At 37.7% G+C, this 14,596-nt stretch overlaps 1 protein-coding gene across 1 annotated transcript in view; it reads left to right on the forward strand.

The window, feature by feature from the left end:
• Positions 1-12,217, forward strand: part of METTL15 (methyltransferase 15, mitochondrial 12S rRNA N4-cytidine) — an 80,569-nt gene extending 68,352 nt beyond the window's left edge. The window contains 3 exon segments of the mRNA XM_058026410.1: positions 1,049-1,240; positions 4,007-4,185; positions 11,305-12,217. Coding sequence (XP_057882393.1) covers positions 1,049-1,240; positions 4,007-4,185; positions 11,305-11,750 — 817 coding nt within the window. The 3' untranslated portion in view covers positions 11,751-12,217.
• The last annotated feature ends 2,379 nt before the right edge of the window (positions 12,218-14,596 follow it).

A 14,596-nucleotide genomic window follows, 5' to 3' on the forward strand; every position in this document is an offset into this window, starting at 1 on the left:
CCTCTCCACATGGAGGCAGTGGCTTCCAGAAATGTGTTCTGCTTTTCAGGTACTGCTTAAAAATGCAGCAGTTTTGTTGATTAATCTTTCTAAGTCTGTGAAACCCATTTAGATTTTGAGAGACAGAGAAAATAAATTGTGTAATTGTAAGCCACCTTATATATAGGCAAAACCCAGAAGTTTGGGGTTAGATACCCATGAGAGCAATGGAAACCTGAGAGATGATGGAATCACATCCTGGAGCAGACCCACCAGGATCACTGAGCCCAGGAATTCCATCCTGAGCATTGTCCCAGCACTGCTGAGCTCTGTGTGGTTGGACACACGTGTGTGCATGTGCCCAAGGTGTGTTCCTTCATCCCTTGCCATTCCTCTTTTCCTTGTCAGCATGGGAACATTAAGAAACAACCACTTTGAATCCAAGAAAGAGCAGTAAGCACAAAAGTGCATGTTAAACCACTCTCTGCAGTCATCAGGTGCCTAAATCCAAAATGCACTGAGGGTTTAACCTGCCTGTGATTGAGTGCACCTCATTCTCCCAGTTATTTTTAAAATCACAAATGCCACTAAAAATGTGTTTGGTCCCATGACAGGAGCTTGGAATTGATTTCCTGCTGGTTAAATACTAACCACAGGGTTGTGCCCTCTTGTTCCATTTTGTCTGCTTCTCTAGATCTTTTCTTTTTTTTCTGCACCTTGGCCTAGCTTTACTAAGGGCCCTGCTGGGTACTTCAGTAGTCAGGACATTGCTGCTGAAGGTGTCCTCTTGAGTTCCTGCTCACTGAAAAAATTAAATGTTAGTCAGTTTTCCATTACTTCAAGATAAAGCAAGAAGAGAGTGAAGAGTTAAAGCTGAAGTAGCCACTGAGGGGTGTTCTGGACCAGTTTTTAATGTTGGCATAAGAAAAGACATAAACTATTACTTGGGGAATAGAATTATTGCTTCTGAGACAAGTTGAGTGCTATTATCTAATTCCTACTGTGCAAGGGGGAGAGAGGGCAAGGTTATAACTGAACTTGGGGCTATTCATTTGTTCCTTTCTTACAGGAACCAGCTTCAGCCTCTCCTGGGAAGGTTCAGCCAGTCAGAGGCTTTGTTAATCTCATCTGGGGTTGAGCCAGGCACTCTGGACGGAGTTCTCCTGGATGCTGGCTGTTCTTCCATGCAGTTAGACACACCTGAAAGAGGCTTCTCCCTGCAGAAGGATGGGCCCTTGGACATGAGGATGGATCATGACAGGTACACTGTAATAGAACGCTTCTTTTTGAACCTCAAAAACTGCCTGCTGTGCAACCCCTGTGCGTTTCCTTGCCTCTTAAAATGGAGAATTCTTATCCTCCAACCACATCTGATACTGCACGAGTGTCCTGTCTGTCTTTTGCCAAAAAAGCTTTTTCCTGTCTCAGTGCTCAGCCCTGGTTGTCTTTGTCTTCTTGGAGATGAGGGGAAGGTTCCAGTGGTGAGTGATTAACTGCACCTTTAAATGGTAGCATTTTTGGAGTATGTGGTACACAGTTACAGGAACCTCTCTCTTTTAGAGGCCTGTTATTTCCACAGTTTCTCTGCCAGCACTTGATCTGCAGGCTCACAACTTCTTGCTGCAGTCCCTCTCCTTTTCTGCCACACTTGCTGTTTGTGGAAACTTCACTTGAGCAGGTCCAGCTGCTCCCTCAGGAAAGGAGGGGCATCCCTCTTTTGTGCAATGACCATTTGATCCAGTTGCTTCTCTGTGAAAGGAACATCATAAAAATAAATTAATAAAATCCTCTTCATTTTATCTGCTAGCTTAAATCAGATAGCCACATTGCTTTTAGCATGCTGGTGTGATATTGTCTTCCATGCCATGCATTTGCTGTAAGCTCTGCCAGCAAAATTATAAGCTTCCTTTCTCTTTGTGTAGGAGGCACATCAGGCTTACTTAATTGTCAAATTAATGGTTACTGAGTAAATCACCTCTATTTAAATTTGGATTGGTGTTCAGTGCTTTCAAGAGCATGAAAACTAGTCGTGGAGTGATAATTTCCACTTATGCAGTCTTTTTCATCTTCAGACAACCTGATATGTTTCTGCAGCACTCTGCTTTTTGCGCAAGCAACAAAGATCTGTCTTGTCTGGGTGATGGCTGTAATTGCATGACACATTACATGACAGGGAAGGGCAATTTTTTCTTGGTGTTTTGATGAGTGTGGTGTCTTAAGAAATGCCTTTTGTTCTTTCGTTGCCCACAAGAGCCAAGGGGAAGCCTCAATTTCTAAGGAATTAGCTTACCATATTAATGCTACATTTTAACAGAGCAAATTTCATGATACTTGCTTTTTCTGGTCCTATGCAAAATGCTCCCATGTTTCTCCTGGGATTCAGTCCTCAGATTCCAGGAATCTGAACCTCAGGCTGACGTGTAATTTGGATGCATCATGAGAAAACAGACACAGAACAGGAGCCTCAGAACAAAGGGTACCTGAGGCATAACAAAAGCCTTACACTCTGGTTGTTGCTATGATACTACTTGCCTCCAAGTTTTTTTATCTTTTGTAAGATACTGCAGGGGACTAAAAAATGCCTGAAAGCCAAGAAGAGAATTTATTAGGTAGTTTGTATGTTTTCTCTGATTTGTAAACCCACAGATGATGCTCATAAAACACCCTGAACTATTTCAGTAGCAAAGTGACAGAGATGTAAATACATAGGTATAGATTTAAGTCTTACACTGTTTAAATTGTAATAAGTCCTGTAGTTTATATGACTTGGTAATTTCTGTTATCTAAGGAGAGTACTTCTATATAGATTCTTATGCCTTTTAGTGAAAAGTAATGCTTAATTATCTTCATTAGCAATTGTTTTCATAGCAGGAGATTTGAAATAAAAGATCCTTGAAATCAGTTCTGGCTAGAAAACAACATATGATGCAGGGTGGCTGAAATGAACCCATAAGAGGCAAGTTCATATTCTAAATCTGGCTAAAGACAAAGGTCACACAATTTCCATCCTAGCACGATACTGGAATATATTTATTCTTAATTTAATGTTACTTTTCACTAAAAGGCATAAGAATCTATATACAAATACTCTCCTGAGATAATAGAAATTAGCTAGTCATATAAACTAGAGAACTCAGTACAATTTAAACAGTGTAAGCCTTCAATCTATGTATTTATATTTCTGTCACTTGGCTACATAAAATAGTTCAGGGTATTTTATGAACATCATCTGTGGGTTTACTAATCAGAGAAAACATACAATAAATTCTTTATTCTAAACTATTAAGCACAGTTTATGATAATACTTGGAAGTTAAAACTGTTCTGACTGAACAGTTAGGGAACAAACTGAGACAAGTGAGAAAAGGGGATTTTAAAAGGCACAAGCATGGTTTATGACAACACTTGGAAGTGAAAACTGTTCTAATTGAATTTGAGGAACAAATTCCACCTAGATCAGAGAGAAAAGGGGTTTAAAAGGCACAAGCATAGTTTATAACAGAATTTGTAAGTTAAAACTGTTCTACTTGAAGTTAAGGAACAAACTCCACTTAGATCAGAAAGAGAAAGGGATGTAAAAGACACAAGCATGGTTTGTGATAAAACTTAGAAGTTAAAACTGTTCTAATTGAAGTTGAATAACAAGCTCCACTTAGAACAGTGAGAAAAGGGGATTTGAAAGGCACAAGCATGGTTTATAACAACACTAGGTAGTTAAAAGTGTTCTAACTGAAGTTGTGGAACAAACTCTACCTATACCAGCGAGAGAAAGGGTTTTTAAAGGCACAAGCATGGTTTATAACAACACTAGGTAATTAAAACTGTTCTAACTGAAGTTAAGGGACAAACTCCACCTCAACCAGCGAGAGAAGGGGATGTAGAAGGCGCGAGCTGTTTGCACAGCGCTAGCCCTTCCAACGTGCACCCCTCCCAGGCAGCGTGTGTGTGTGGCTCCATGGAAGCTCACCTCTGGTGCCTGGCAGCTGCCCTCAGGGCACTAACTGGACCCATTGCTGCTGTGTGTGTAGGTGTCCTGACATGGCCACGGCCGCAGACGTGGTGAACGCGCTGGACCGGCGGGCGCTGGCGGCGGTGCTGAGCGCGTACGGCGAGGAGCGGCACGCCAGGAGGATTGCCTCTGCCATCGTGCAGGCACGCAGCATCTACCCCATCACCAGCACCAGGCAGCTGGCCAGCATCGTGGCAGGTACCTGTTGTAATCTTCACAGCAGTGTTGTTGTCTTAGTCAGGGCTCCTCTCCAGCCCTCCCTGAATGCCTCACCCCCTTTTATCCCAGCTAGCTCCACAGGCTACAGCTGCTGCCCAATCAAGCACATCACAGCTGCAGCCCATTTACAATAACTAGAATCAGGGCAGGGTCACTTCTACAATACAGAGATCTTTTACTGCCTTACATATATTTACAATACATATATTTACTCAGGCCCCTACAGGTACCCTTGTTAACTCTGCACAGGAGGGAAGGAAATATTAATCCCTGCCAAGTCGCAGAGGGATCTATTTGTCCTTGGAGTAGTGCGGGGTCTAATCCTGCCCCTTCTGCTCTGATGTCAGATCTCTTTTTTTTTTTCTTTTTTCTTTTTTCTTTTTTTTAAATTTTTTTTAAATTTTAATTTGACAATTAGTTCAATAATAGATTTAACATGAAGTGATTTATCATTTCATACACCACAGAATGACAGCAGCCTTGGGTATTCTTTATCCCTGGCTATTGATCCTTTCAAATACCAGATATGTCATATCTGTCCTAGTTTTAAGTGTCTGTATTTTAATATTTTAAGGGGAGGTACCATGGCAGTTTCCAATTACCAGTAAAATCAGATAATTTCTGTCTTTTTAAAGAATCAGTAAGCACAAAGCAATACATGGCTTGCTTCACCTTGGGCATGCCAACTAGATCAGCCTGAAGAGACTATTGAAACACTTCATCTTCCTTGCTCCTCAATGTAAACAGCTGAAAGAAAATGCAGTTAAGCAGGAGCATGTTTGCATCAAGAACCTTTGTTTGTTTTCTCAAGTAAAAATTTTCATAAGACACGCGAATCCTGTTCATTAACATAATATGTAGCATCAGGATGTTTTTTATTTTTTTATTACCCAAATGATGAAAATCACCACATCTTGTCACGAATAAGTCTAAACTGCTGACTTTGAATACAGACCTTTAAAATTCTAATCCAAATTTAACATTTGCCAAAGAACAGCGTAAAATATTTTATTGGTATCCTGAAGACGATTAAAAATTTTATGGTATGCTTAAAAATTTGTATTACTTAAACTGGAAGTCTAAGGCACTTAAATTTAACGATGGAGAAATTAGAAAGTCTGGATTTGTAGAAGTCAGGATGCTTTAGCCCAGTCAACCAAGGCTCAAAGTTCAGCTGATGTGATAAAAGGACCTGAAGACACTGCTTGCTGTTGTAAGCCCCTGCTGTAAATACAGTGAATATAACCTATCTTAAAACAAAATAAAAAATAAAAGAGACAAAGCACTATGAGGCTTTTATAAGCTTTTAAATTTTTTATGTTGTCATTAGCAATATCCTGAAATAACAATTGTGAGCTTTATCAAATATATTCCATGCTTTTTGAAATAGTGTTGACAAGGCAATGTACTACCCCTGAGCTGGAAGCAAATGTCCCACTGTGTTAAAGAGATAACCTGTTACACACAAGCAACTCAGTAATTCTGAAATAATTTGGTGCCATAGCTGAAAGTAAGGGAATGAAAATGCAGGTGTATGCAAGGCAGCAATTGGAGATCCCTTCATGTTTCATGTGAGCCAGCAGTTGATGCTCCCTTGCTGTGACAATGAGAAGGACTTTTTTTGTCCTCCCTTTAAATTCCCTGCTATGTTTGCAGAGCTTCTTGATCCACAAGTCAGGTATCCAAGACAATAAATATGTATGTTTGGTGTGCTTTTCTGGGAGTACACATGTAATTATATAGCAATTTTAGAGCTGTTACACTGATCCCTGTTTGCATAAAACTTCCTCCAGTTTTAATTTGGTTTATCCAGTAAGGAAGCACTGTGGTGGATCCTATCAGTTTTTTAGCTGATTGAGAAAACCTTAAGGAAATTTTTCATAATTTTTATATTTTTTTGAAATAATTGATTATTTCAAAATAATCAATATTTTGATTCATTTATCATCTGTAATTAACATATATTCTTACATGGAATTATATTGGTGAAGTTATTGTGATAAGCCAGAGCTACAGTGCCAGAGACCACAGCTACAGAAACCTCATGATGGCACAGCCCAAAAAACCACTGACTAATTCAGGACTTGACCAGAGTAAGATTTGTGACCTATTAGTTAAATGTTATGTCTTTTAAAAAATAAAATAATAATTAGAAGAGAAAAATCTTGTGTTTTAGATTTTGCAGATTCTCTGCAAGCCTGATTATCTTCCAGAGCAGGGTCATCATTTTTGCCTGGTACAGGAACCAGAACACAAGCTAAACAATCTAGCCAATGAAGCTGGGTGTCAGCATCTGAGAATCTGTATAGTGCCTGTATTTCTCTCTCCTCTTATTGATTACTGTGGCTTCAGATGTTCCAGAGCTCCCAAGTTTTATCTTAAGGTCCAGCTGATCATCAGAATCACAGTGAATCTAGACTTGGACTAACCTGAGCTTGGAAAATTTAATTTCTTTTGATAGAATGCTAGATTTCTGGTCTTTCCTACCACCCCCTAAAAGCTTAGAACACATGTTGCAGTTCCTAATCCACTGGGAGATAAAAGTGAAGGATGTAGTTTAAAAAAAACCCCAAGAAAACAAAACAGCATTAAAAATTTTGTCTTCCTCCTGGTGTTTATAAATATTATCCAAAAAGCTTCTGATCTGGTTAAATAGGATCTCTAGGAGCTGTGGAATCTGCAGTAGGAGGAGTTTGGGGAACAGCATCTTTTCCTGCAGCACAGTGGAACTCTTCTCACTGTTTCTAATTTTCACAGAGCTGTTTACAGCATTGAGTGCTCTGTAAATAGTGAAAATCAGTAGTTCTTAGCTGAAGAGTAGTGAATAGATGTGTGAAAGTTGATTAAAAAGCACTTCCTCATGTCTGTTGTTGTACTTCATTGAGCTGTTTGGAAATACTAGCTCTGACTGCATGTGCAGGAAAACTCATTAAAAATGGTGAAATTTTTAGGATGTAATTTTCATATGCTTTTCCTGTACAACTAATGGTCTATTTTGATTTCTATTCAGGGGGCAATATATCTTTATTCATTTTTGTCCAAAATTTATTTTTTCTGAGCATTATTAAGGCACATAATGTATGAACAGACAATTTTGAGATCATGTGATCTTCTGGCCTTAACTTGAAAGGAGTTGATGACATGTTAAAAAATTTTTCAAAGTTTAAAGAGAGCTTTAATTGGTGAAGTCAATTTCTTTCAGACTGGCTCACTTTTACAGGCTTTAATTATCAGTTTGGAATTTGTAATATTGCCTGCATTTCAGCTGGGTGAGAATTAGCACTGTGCTGAGGGAGCCCAGACAAAAGGACATTGGTTGTGTCACAGCAACTTATTAAATGCAGAGCTAATTCAACAGACGAATTCCTGACAACAGGTGCAGCCTCTGGATTCATTCTTACACTCTCCCACTCCCTCACACTCTCGGGACTTGCATAGTTCCTACTGACAGGCACAGCACACTGCTAATTCCATTCACAAGCTTTTCAAATTTCAATACGTTTCAACGTGAGAGTCTATTAGATTGTTTTTTTAAAGTGCTAACCATCATCAGGGCATCCTGAAACTAAAAATGGATATTTCTCTCACTGGGATTCTAAAGCACTCATCTAGCCAAAAGCGTGGTGTTTTTATGAATGAAATTCATTTTACAAGCTTCCCATACAGATTCTTTTTTTAATTTTTAAAATGTTTTTGTGCATTGAACAGCCAGTTACCAGAAGGATTTTCTTTAAGTGTCTTGGTAACTGGAGGGGCCTGGGTGAGAAGTGATGCGCCTAAGCAGAAAGCACAAATAGATTTTGATTTAACTGAACTAGAGGATTAAGAGTGATAGGGGAATTTTTCACCTGTGAAACATAGATCAGAATCTATTGCTTTGGCTAAAAAGCTGGAGACCAGTGTGACAGAAATTGCATTTAATGTATAATTTATTTAATATGTAATTTTATAATATATAAAAGATCAGAATAACAAGAGATTACATTTATGAGTTAATTGCAGTCTTTGACAGTAGACCAGTAAGTCTTTGAACATGCAAGCAGTTTGATTTTGTTTTAGTCTGGGAGGTTTTGGTTGCATAAAACTACAAAGTGGCTGCATTTCTTTACCAATTTCCTGAATTACATTTACTATATAATAATAAACATTACCAATTTCCTGAATTAAATTTAATATATAATAATAACCAGATTGGAATAACCAGAGATTCCATTTATGAGTTAATTCCAGTCTTTGACAGTAGACCAGTAAGTCTTTGAACATGTAAACAGTTTGATTTTGGTTTTAGTCTGGGAGGTTTTGGTTCCATGAAACTGCAAAGTGGCTGCATTTCTTTACCAATTTCCTGAATACTAGTATTCTGTGCTGTATTATAGGAGCTGCAGTGCTCTTTGAGCATATTCAACTGAGGCATGTAAGGTTGAGTTATACTTACAGAATATATCTGGGCTTTAATTAATTTTTCTTCAGTGTGTGATAAATTATTCATAGTGGTAAATTAATGTCAGAGTTAATTGTCATAGAAGGTTATTGTAGGAGGAAACTGCACTCAACAGCCATGGCAGGATTAGTGGAAGAACCTCCCAAAGTGTTAGTGTCCTAGTCATGCTAATAGCCTCAGTGTCATTGTTCTTTTATTCATCTGTTCAGCACTGCAGTTGCAAAATATCAGTGCTGATGAGCAGACCAATGAAAACCTGCCCAGGTATCAGCATACTATGTCCATTTACATTTTTACAAAGCCTTTGGAAGTTGAATTTAGATGGATAGGATGGTTTAGGTTGGAAGGGGCCTTAAAGCCCATGCAGTTCCAACTGCCCTGCCATGGACAGGGACACTTTCCTCTAGACCAAGGAGCTCCAAGCTGTGTCCAGCCTGGACTTGGACATTTGCAGGAATGGGGAATCTACAGAGCAACCTGTTACAGTGCCTCCCTATCCACAAAGGGAAGAATTTATTCTAATCTGATTCATTCCATAGTTGTGAGCATCCCACCAGTGCTGGTGGCTGTTACTTGGCCTTTCAACAAAGTTGTGTTTGTTTTGCCTGGCATGATTTTCCTTTATGCTATCAGACAGTTCTCATCACACGCAGCTGGCACTCAGTGGCTGTTCCAAGGGCTCCATTTTCAAAGAACCCATTTTTAGGTGTGCAAAGAGACATGGAAACAGAGGCCTGCCAGTAGGCACGAGCTTGGTGTGGGTTTCTTGGGATTCCTCATGCTCAATGGCTTTTAGCTCTCCTTTTAATTGAGGTCTCTCATCAAAACGAGCTTTGTGACCTCTCATCAATGAGAGCACACATTCTGTTTGTGATTCATGGTCAGTACAGCAAGTTATGTTCTCAGGGACAGGAATTACACTGACCAGCTAGTGTAGCTTTTTCTGGAGTTGGTAAATGATGGAGAAGCCTCACTCCTGCAGGCTGCATCTATTTATTGTTTTGTGAGACAGCTTCAAGCCACAAATTCACGTGCACTCCTTGGCTGGGACAAGTCAATCCTGTTGCCACTTTCTGTCTTGAAGCATTCAGACTATAAGGATTGGAAGTAGCCACAGGTACAACAGGATCTCTTCAGTGAATTCAGGAGCTGTTAGCTTTGGAGATCAGAGGAGCAAGGTGGGTAGGAAAATCAATTATGCAGAAACATATCTTAGGGACATAGCATATGTGATAATGGCTGTGTTAATAGCAACTGACATTTAAAATCCCATTATTTTCCTCTGTCTTTGCTGAAGACTGAGATTGCTTTTGTGTTTGTGATATGATTTGTGAACTCTTACACTTTCTGACATAAGAAAAATCTGACCTTTAAAACTCTCAAGAGTTACACTAATAAATTCTTCTGTGAGAGCCTCTCAATAATGATATCTCTATTAATTTTTTTTCAATCACCCATGCAAATTTGAATTTAGACAACTAGTTTCAGAGGTACAGTATTCCCCTCTTTCACTTCACTCTGTAGAATATCACTTACTTGATTGTGAGCTGTGTTTACTTCAAACTCTTTGCTTCAATATGTTGTAACTTAGCACTGACATGAAATTGGGGCATTCTAATGCATAGATACCAATTTTATTGCCTCTTGTTTAGAAAAATAACTGTCCACTTATGTGCTAGCATGATTTATTAAATTTATCTTTACCAGACTCATGTGATCACTTAGGTAATAGATGGTAAATTTACTCTGGTTTCACAGATCTTACAGGATTCTTGCCCTTTAGTTCCTCTAAAATCCATCAAATCAGGCTTCTCTAGCTTTTTGTTCTGTATCCATATAATGAAAGTTCAAGCTTAAAATACATTAAATTTTGATAAATGAAAATTTCTATCAAAATTTTGGTCTCTACAAAAACTTGACTCATAAGAATTTTGAGAAAAAGAAGAGGGAGTTTTGTGCATCTAATAAAAAAATATTTAAGCTAGTGATTTTAGGTCTAACAAACCTTTACACATTCTGCTGTGTAGGCACGTGAAAACAAAGCAGTGTCAGCTGCATTTTCTAAATTTCTCGAGGGGTTTTTGTGAACATTTGAAGAAACACAGGCATAGAGTTCAACAATTGCTATTTCCAAACAAGAATACCTCTTTTAAACTTCAGGTAGTTCATTGAAAGATAGTTATTGCCAGGTAGACATTCTTCAGCCTGTGAAGCAATGCAGTTATCTGGAAGCCACAGGTAAGATTGTGTCCATTGTACATTAATTTTTTTCCTTAAAAGTGTAACACAACCACAAATTCCAAGTTGACATTGATTACACTGAGCTGTAAAGTGAGACTTGTCTGTCCCATCTTTTTTTTTTCTTTATCTGGATTTCAGCCATTATTTTTTAGTTTAAATTGGTGATGCTTTTGGAGAAGGAACTTCTCTAAAAGATTCTAGGGAAAAAACCCAACCACAAAGCATATTAGTTTAATAGACATCGTGTTCAGAGATATGAATTCAAAACATAAAATAAAGATGTATTACAAAGAAGGAAGCTCACTGCTCAAGGTTCAGTTTTGACTATGCTTTCCTTTAAAGTCATCTTGCACAAGTGGATGTCAAGATGTAGAAATAAGAAGTTATTAACATGCATGTTTTAAAATGTGTGACAGGTGCTTTTCCAGCATCAGCGCTCTACGCACGGAAGGACTTGCTTCAGAGACCTGTGCATGTTGCTACTAAAACTTTCCAAGGCCTGAGGATATTTGTGAATGACGAGCTCCATGAACTCCTGATAGGGCTGAAGACAGCTGAGAAGTTCCTGAGGCCTGGAGGTCGCCTTGTGGCCCTGTCCTTTCATTCCCTGGAAGATCGAATCATCAAACGTTTCCTTCATGGCATTGACATGACAGAGAAACACAACCTTGGCTCAAAGCAGAAGATCAGACAGGCTCTGAAAAATGCCTCCAAAGGAGAAGACACACGAGGATCTCCCTGTGGAAAATCCAACTCCAAGTGGATTTCTATGCACAAAAAAGTTCTCACACCCCAGGCCAAGGATATTCAAACAAACCCAAGAGGAAGGTCGGCCAAGCTAAGAGCTGCTATTAAACTCTAAATGAAAATATATGATTATGTGATTGTATCATTTCCTGAAATTCTGTTTTCCAGAATGCTAACTGGACATTTGTCAAACTGATATTTGTCAAACTGAAAAAATAAAAGGAAGGCTGTGAGAAAACTTTTTTTTGTTACCTTTGTGCTTCTTTGTGCTTTGCTTAGGAAGTAGTATAGAGCATGAAAATGTAAACTATATGCATATAAGTGGGTGTCACTAATTATACAAAAAAGACATCATTTTTTAAAAGACCATCAAACACCAAGTTTATAAAATTTGCAGGTTTGATGTATTTATAGTATTCCCTTTAGATTAATTTCAAAATCCTGGCATTAAGAGTCTAAATTCAGTAGCTAATTGAGACATATTTTTATGGGGGTGGATTTCACACACCTGATTCAGATGTGTAGTTTAGTCTAGAGTAAGTTTAAACTAACCTAAGAATTGTTTATATATCTGTTTCTGTATCCCAGCTAACTTGTTGCATCAATGCCATTGGAACAAGAGGTAATTCTGAAATAAAGTGACTTCAGCGTCCCATGTTCTGTCCAGCAGTTTGTAAATGGACTCTTAGCTTTTTTAAAGCAAGTATTTATGTCTGAGTGATCACCTGGTTGTTTAATGATAAATAATACATGTGTCTTGGGTGTGAAAAAAGGGTAATGAAAAATCCACTTTTGGCACTTGGATGCTACAGTAAAACAGTCAGATTTGTACTTGATCATCTGAATTTCTTCCTGCAGCCATAACTCCTTTGCACAGATCCTCTAAAACTTTTAGGTGCTGATGGAATTATAATTAATCCATCAAAAAAGCAATGTTGTGGGCCTTACGAAGTATTCTCCTTTGCTGGTGATCATTTATTAAGAGGTAAGTATTAAATTATTTTAGGAAAGGCTCACTCTTAACACTAGCTTTCTGTTTGGGTGCTATACTCAGCTGTAGAACATTCAACATAATTTCTTGTTTAGTTACTATGAATTTAATTTAGTTTGGGGTTTATATTTTATCTTAAGAGGCCACTGGTTTTCTAGTTTTATTTGCTACAAATGAATGGAACAAGTTTCAACTTCTTTGACCTCTGACTCATCTCTTCAGGAAAAAGTCTTAATTTAAATAATCAAATTGGTACCAGGATTTCATTTGTGATGTCTGAAACTTGGTTGGTAGAATGAAAAAATGCAATTTCTGACTCAGCTAAATGACCACTACACTGGCTCCTGAGCAACTGACTGGATCATTCTGAACTTGATTTTGACCAAGCATCCTCTTTGTGTTGATGTAAATGATGACTTCCTGGTGGTTTTTTGGGTCATACTGACACAAGTTGATATTTAGGTTCACTGTCTAATACACAATATAGTGAAATAGCTGGATATTTAATTCCTTAGTAAAGGTAAGTCATATAATGTGTTTCTTAGGTATAGATGATTGTGGCATTCATATTTTCTGGAAAAATCCCTTGGCCCAGGATTTTCTCCTGGGAAGCTGGAAGCCTCAGAGAAAAAGGAAAACAATAAATATCTGATTTGCTTCTCCTGTGTTGTGCTTACATGTGGAATGTGTTGGAGATTGTTTACCCACAGGTGATTGTTTCATTGGTTTCATGTGAATTGTTTTGACTCTTTGGCCAATCAGTGCCAAGCTGTGTCAGGGCTCTGGAAAGAGTCACAAGTTTTCATTATTATCTTTTTAGCCTTCTGGCTGTAGCCTTTCTGTATTCTTTAGCATAGTTTAGTTTAGTCTTCTTTAATATAATATAGCATCATAAAATAATAAATTGGCCTTCTAAGAACATGGAGTCACATTCATCATTCTTTCCTGCTATGGGGCACCACCCAAATACAATAGATGATGACATCTATCACAAACCTGAAATAACAGTTAAATGATGATGGGCATTTCATTCTTTTCTGAAATTTCAATATTTTTCCACTAGCTTCATTATACATGCTGCTTAAATAAAACATTCCACTTCAAATAATATTGCTTACTCTTGTCATTTTTGAGACAACACACTGTACCCTAAATAGACAAATTTTTTTTTTTGTGCAAACATTAAATATAAATAGCTAAGGCTATTTTTAGCTGAGATTTCACGCTGGAATGTATTTCATTTGTAGATTTGAAAAATTGTGCCTCCAGCATAGGCTCAGAAGAGTTGTAGTGCCATGCTGTGCCTTGTTCAGGACACACTTCAGGGAAAGACCATCCAATTATTATAGTAGAATTGATAGCTCAGAAATTATATGAAAACATTAAAATTCCTTATGCTTAAAACACTGTTTAAAATCCACACTTCTCACAGCTAAATTCAAAGGCACAGTTTCTTAGGATAACTGAACAACTGCATACAGGGTTGTGTAAATGCTCCCTCATTTAAGAAAAGAGGCTTTTCTTTGCCTTTAGGTTGGAGTTGCACAGCCAGGACAGTACATAATGTGTTGATTTTATTTTTTCCCCTTTAGAGGGTCCCTTTCTCTGAGCAGCTTGGAACAGTGGGAGGTGTGTGGTGTTTATGAAGGTCCCAGGATGAGGTGAGAGATGAATCTGACTCCAAGTTCTTAGAATGCTGATTTATTTATTATTATTATTATCATATAGATATATTATATTAGATATATTATATTAGAGATGTTATATTATATTGTGTCATATTATATTATATAATGTAATATTATATTATGTATGTTATGTTTGTGGTATGTTATATTATGTTATATTACATTATAATTATATTATATTCTTTTATTATATTATGATTATATTATATTTATTATATTATATTTGCATACTAAAAGTGTACTAAAGAAAAAGAGAAAAGGATTCATCAGAAGGCCAGACCA

The sequence above is a fragment of the Melospiza georgiana genome, chromosome 6 (genome assembly GCF_028018845.1).
Source record: "Melospiza georgiana isolate bMelGeo1 chromosome 6, bMelGeo1.pri, whole genome shotgun sequence".
In the NCBI taxonomy this organism is placed as follows: domain Eukaryota; kingdom Metazoa; phylum Chordata; class Aves; order Passeriformes; family Passerellidae; genus Melospiza; species Melospiza georgiana.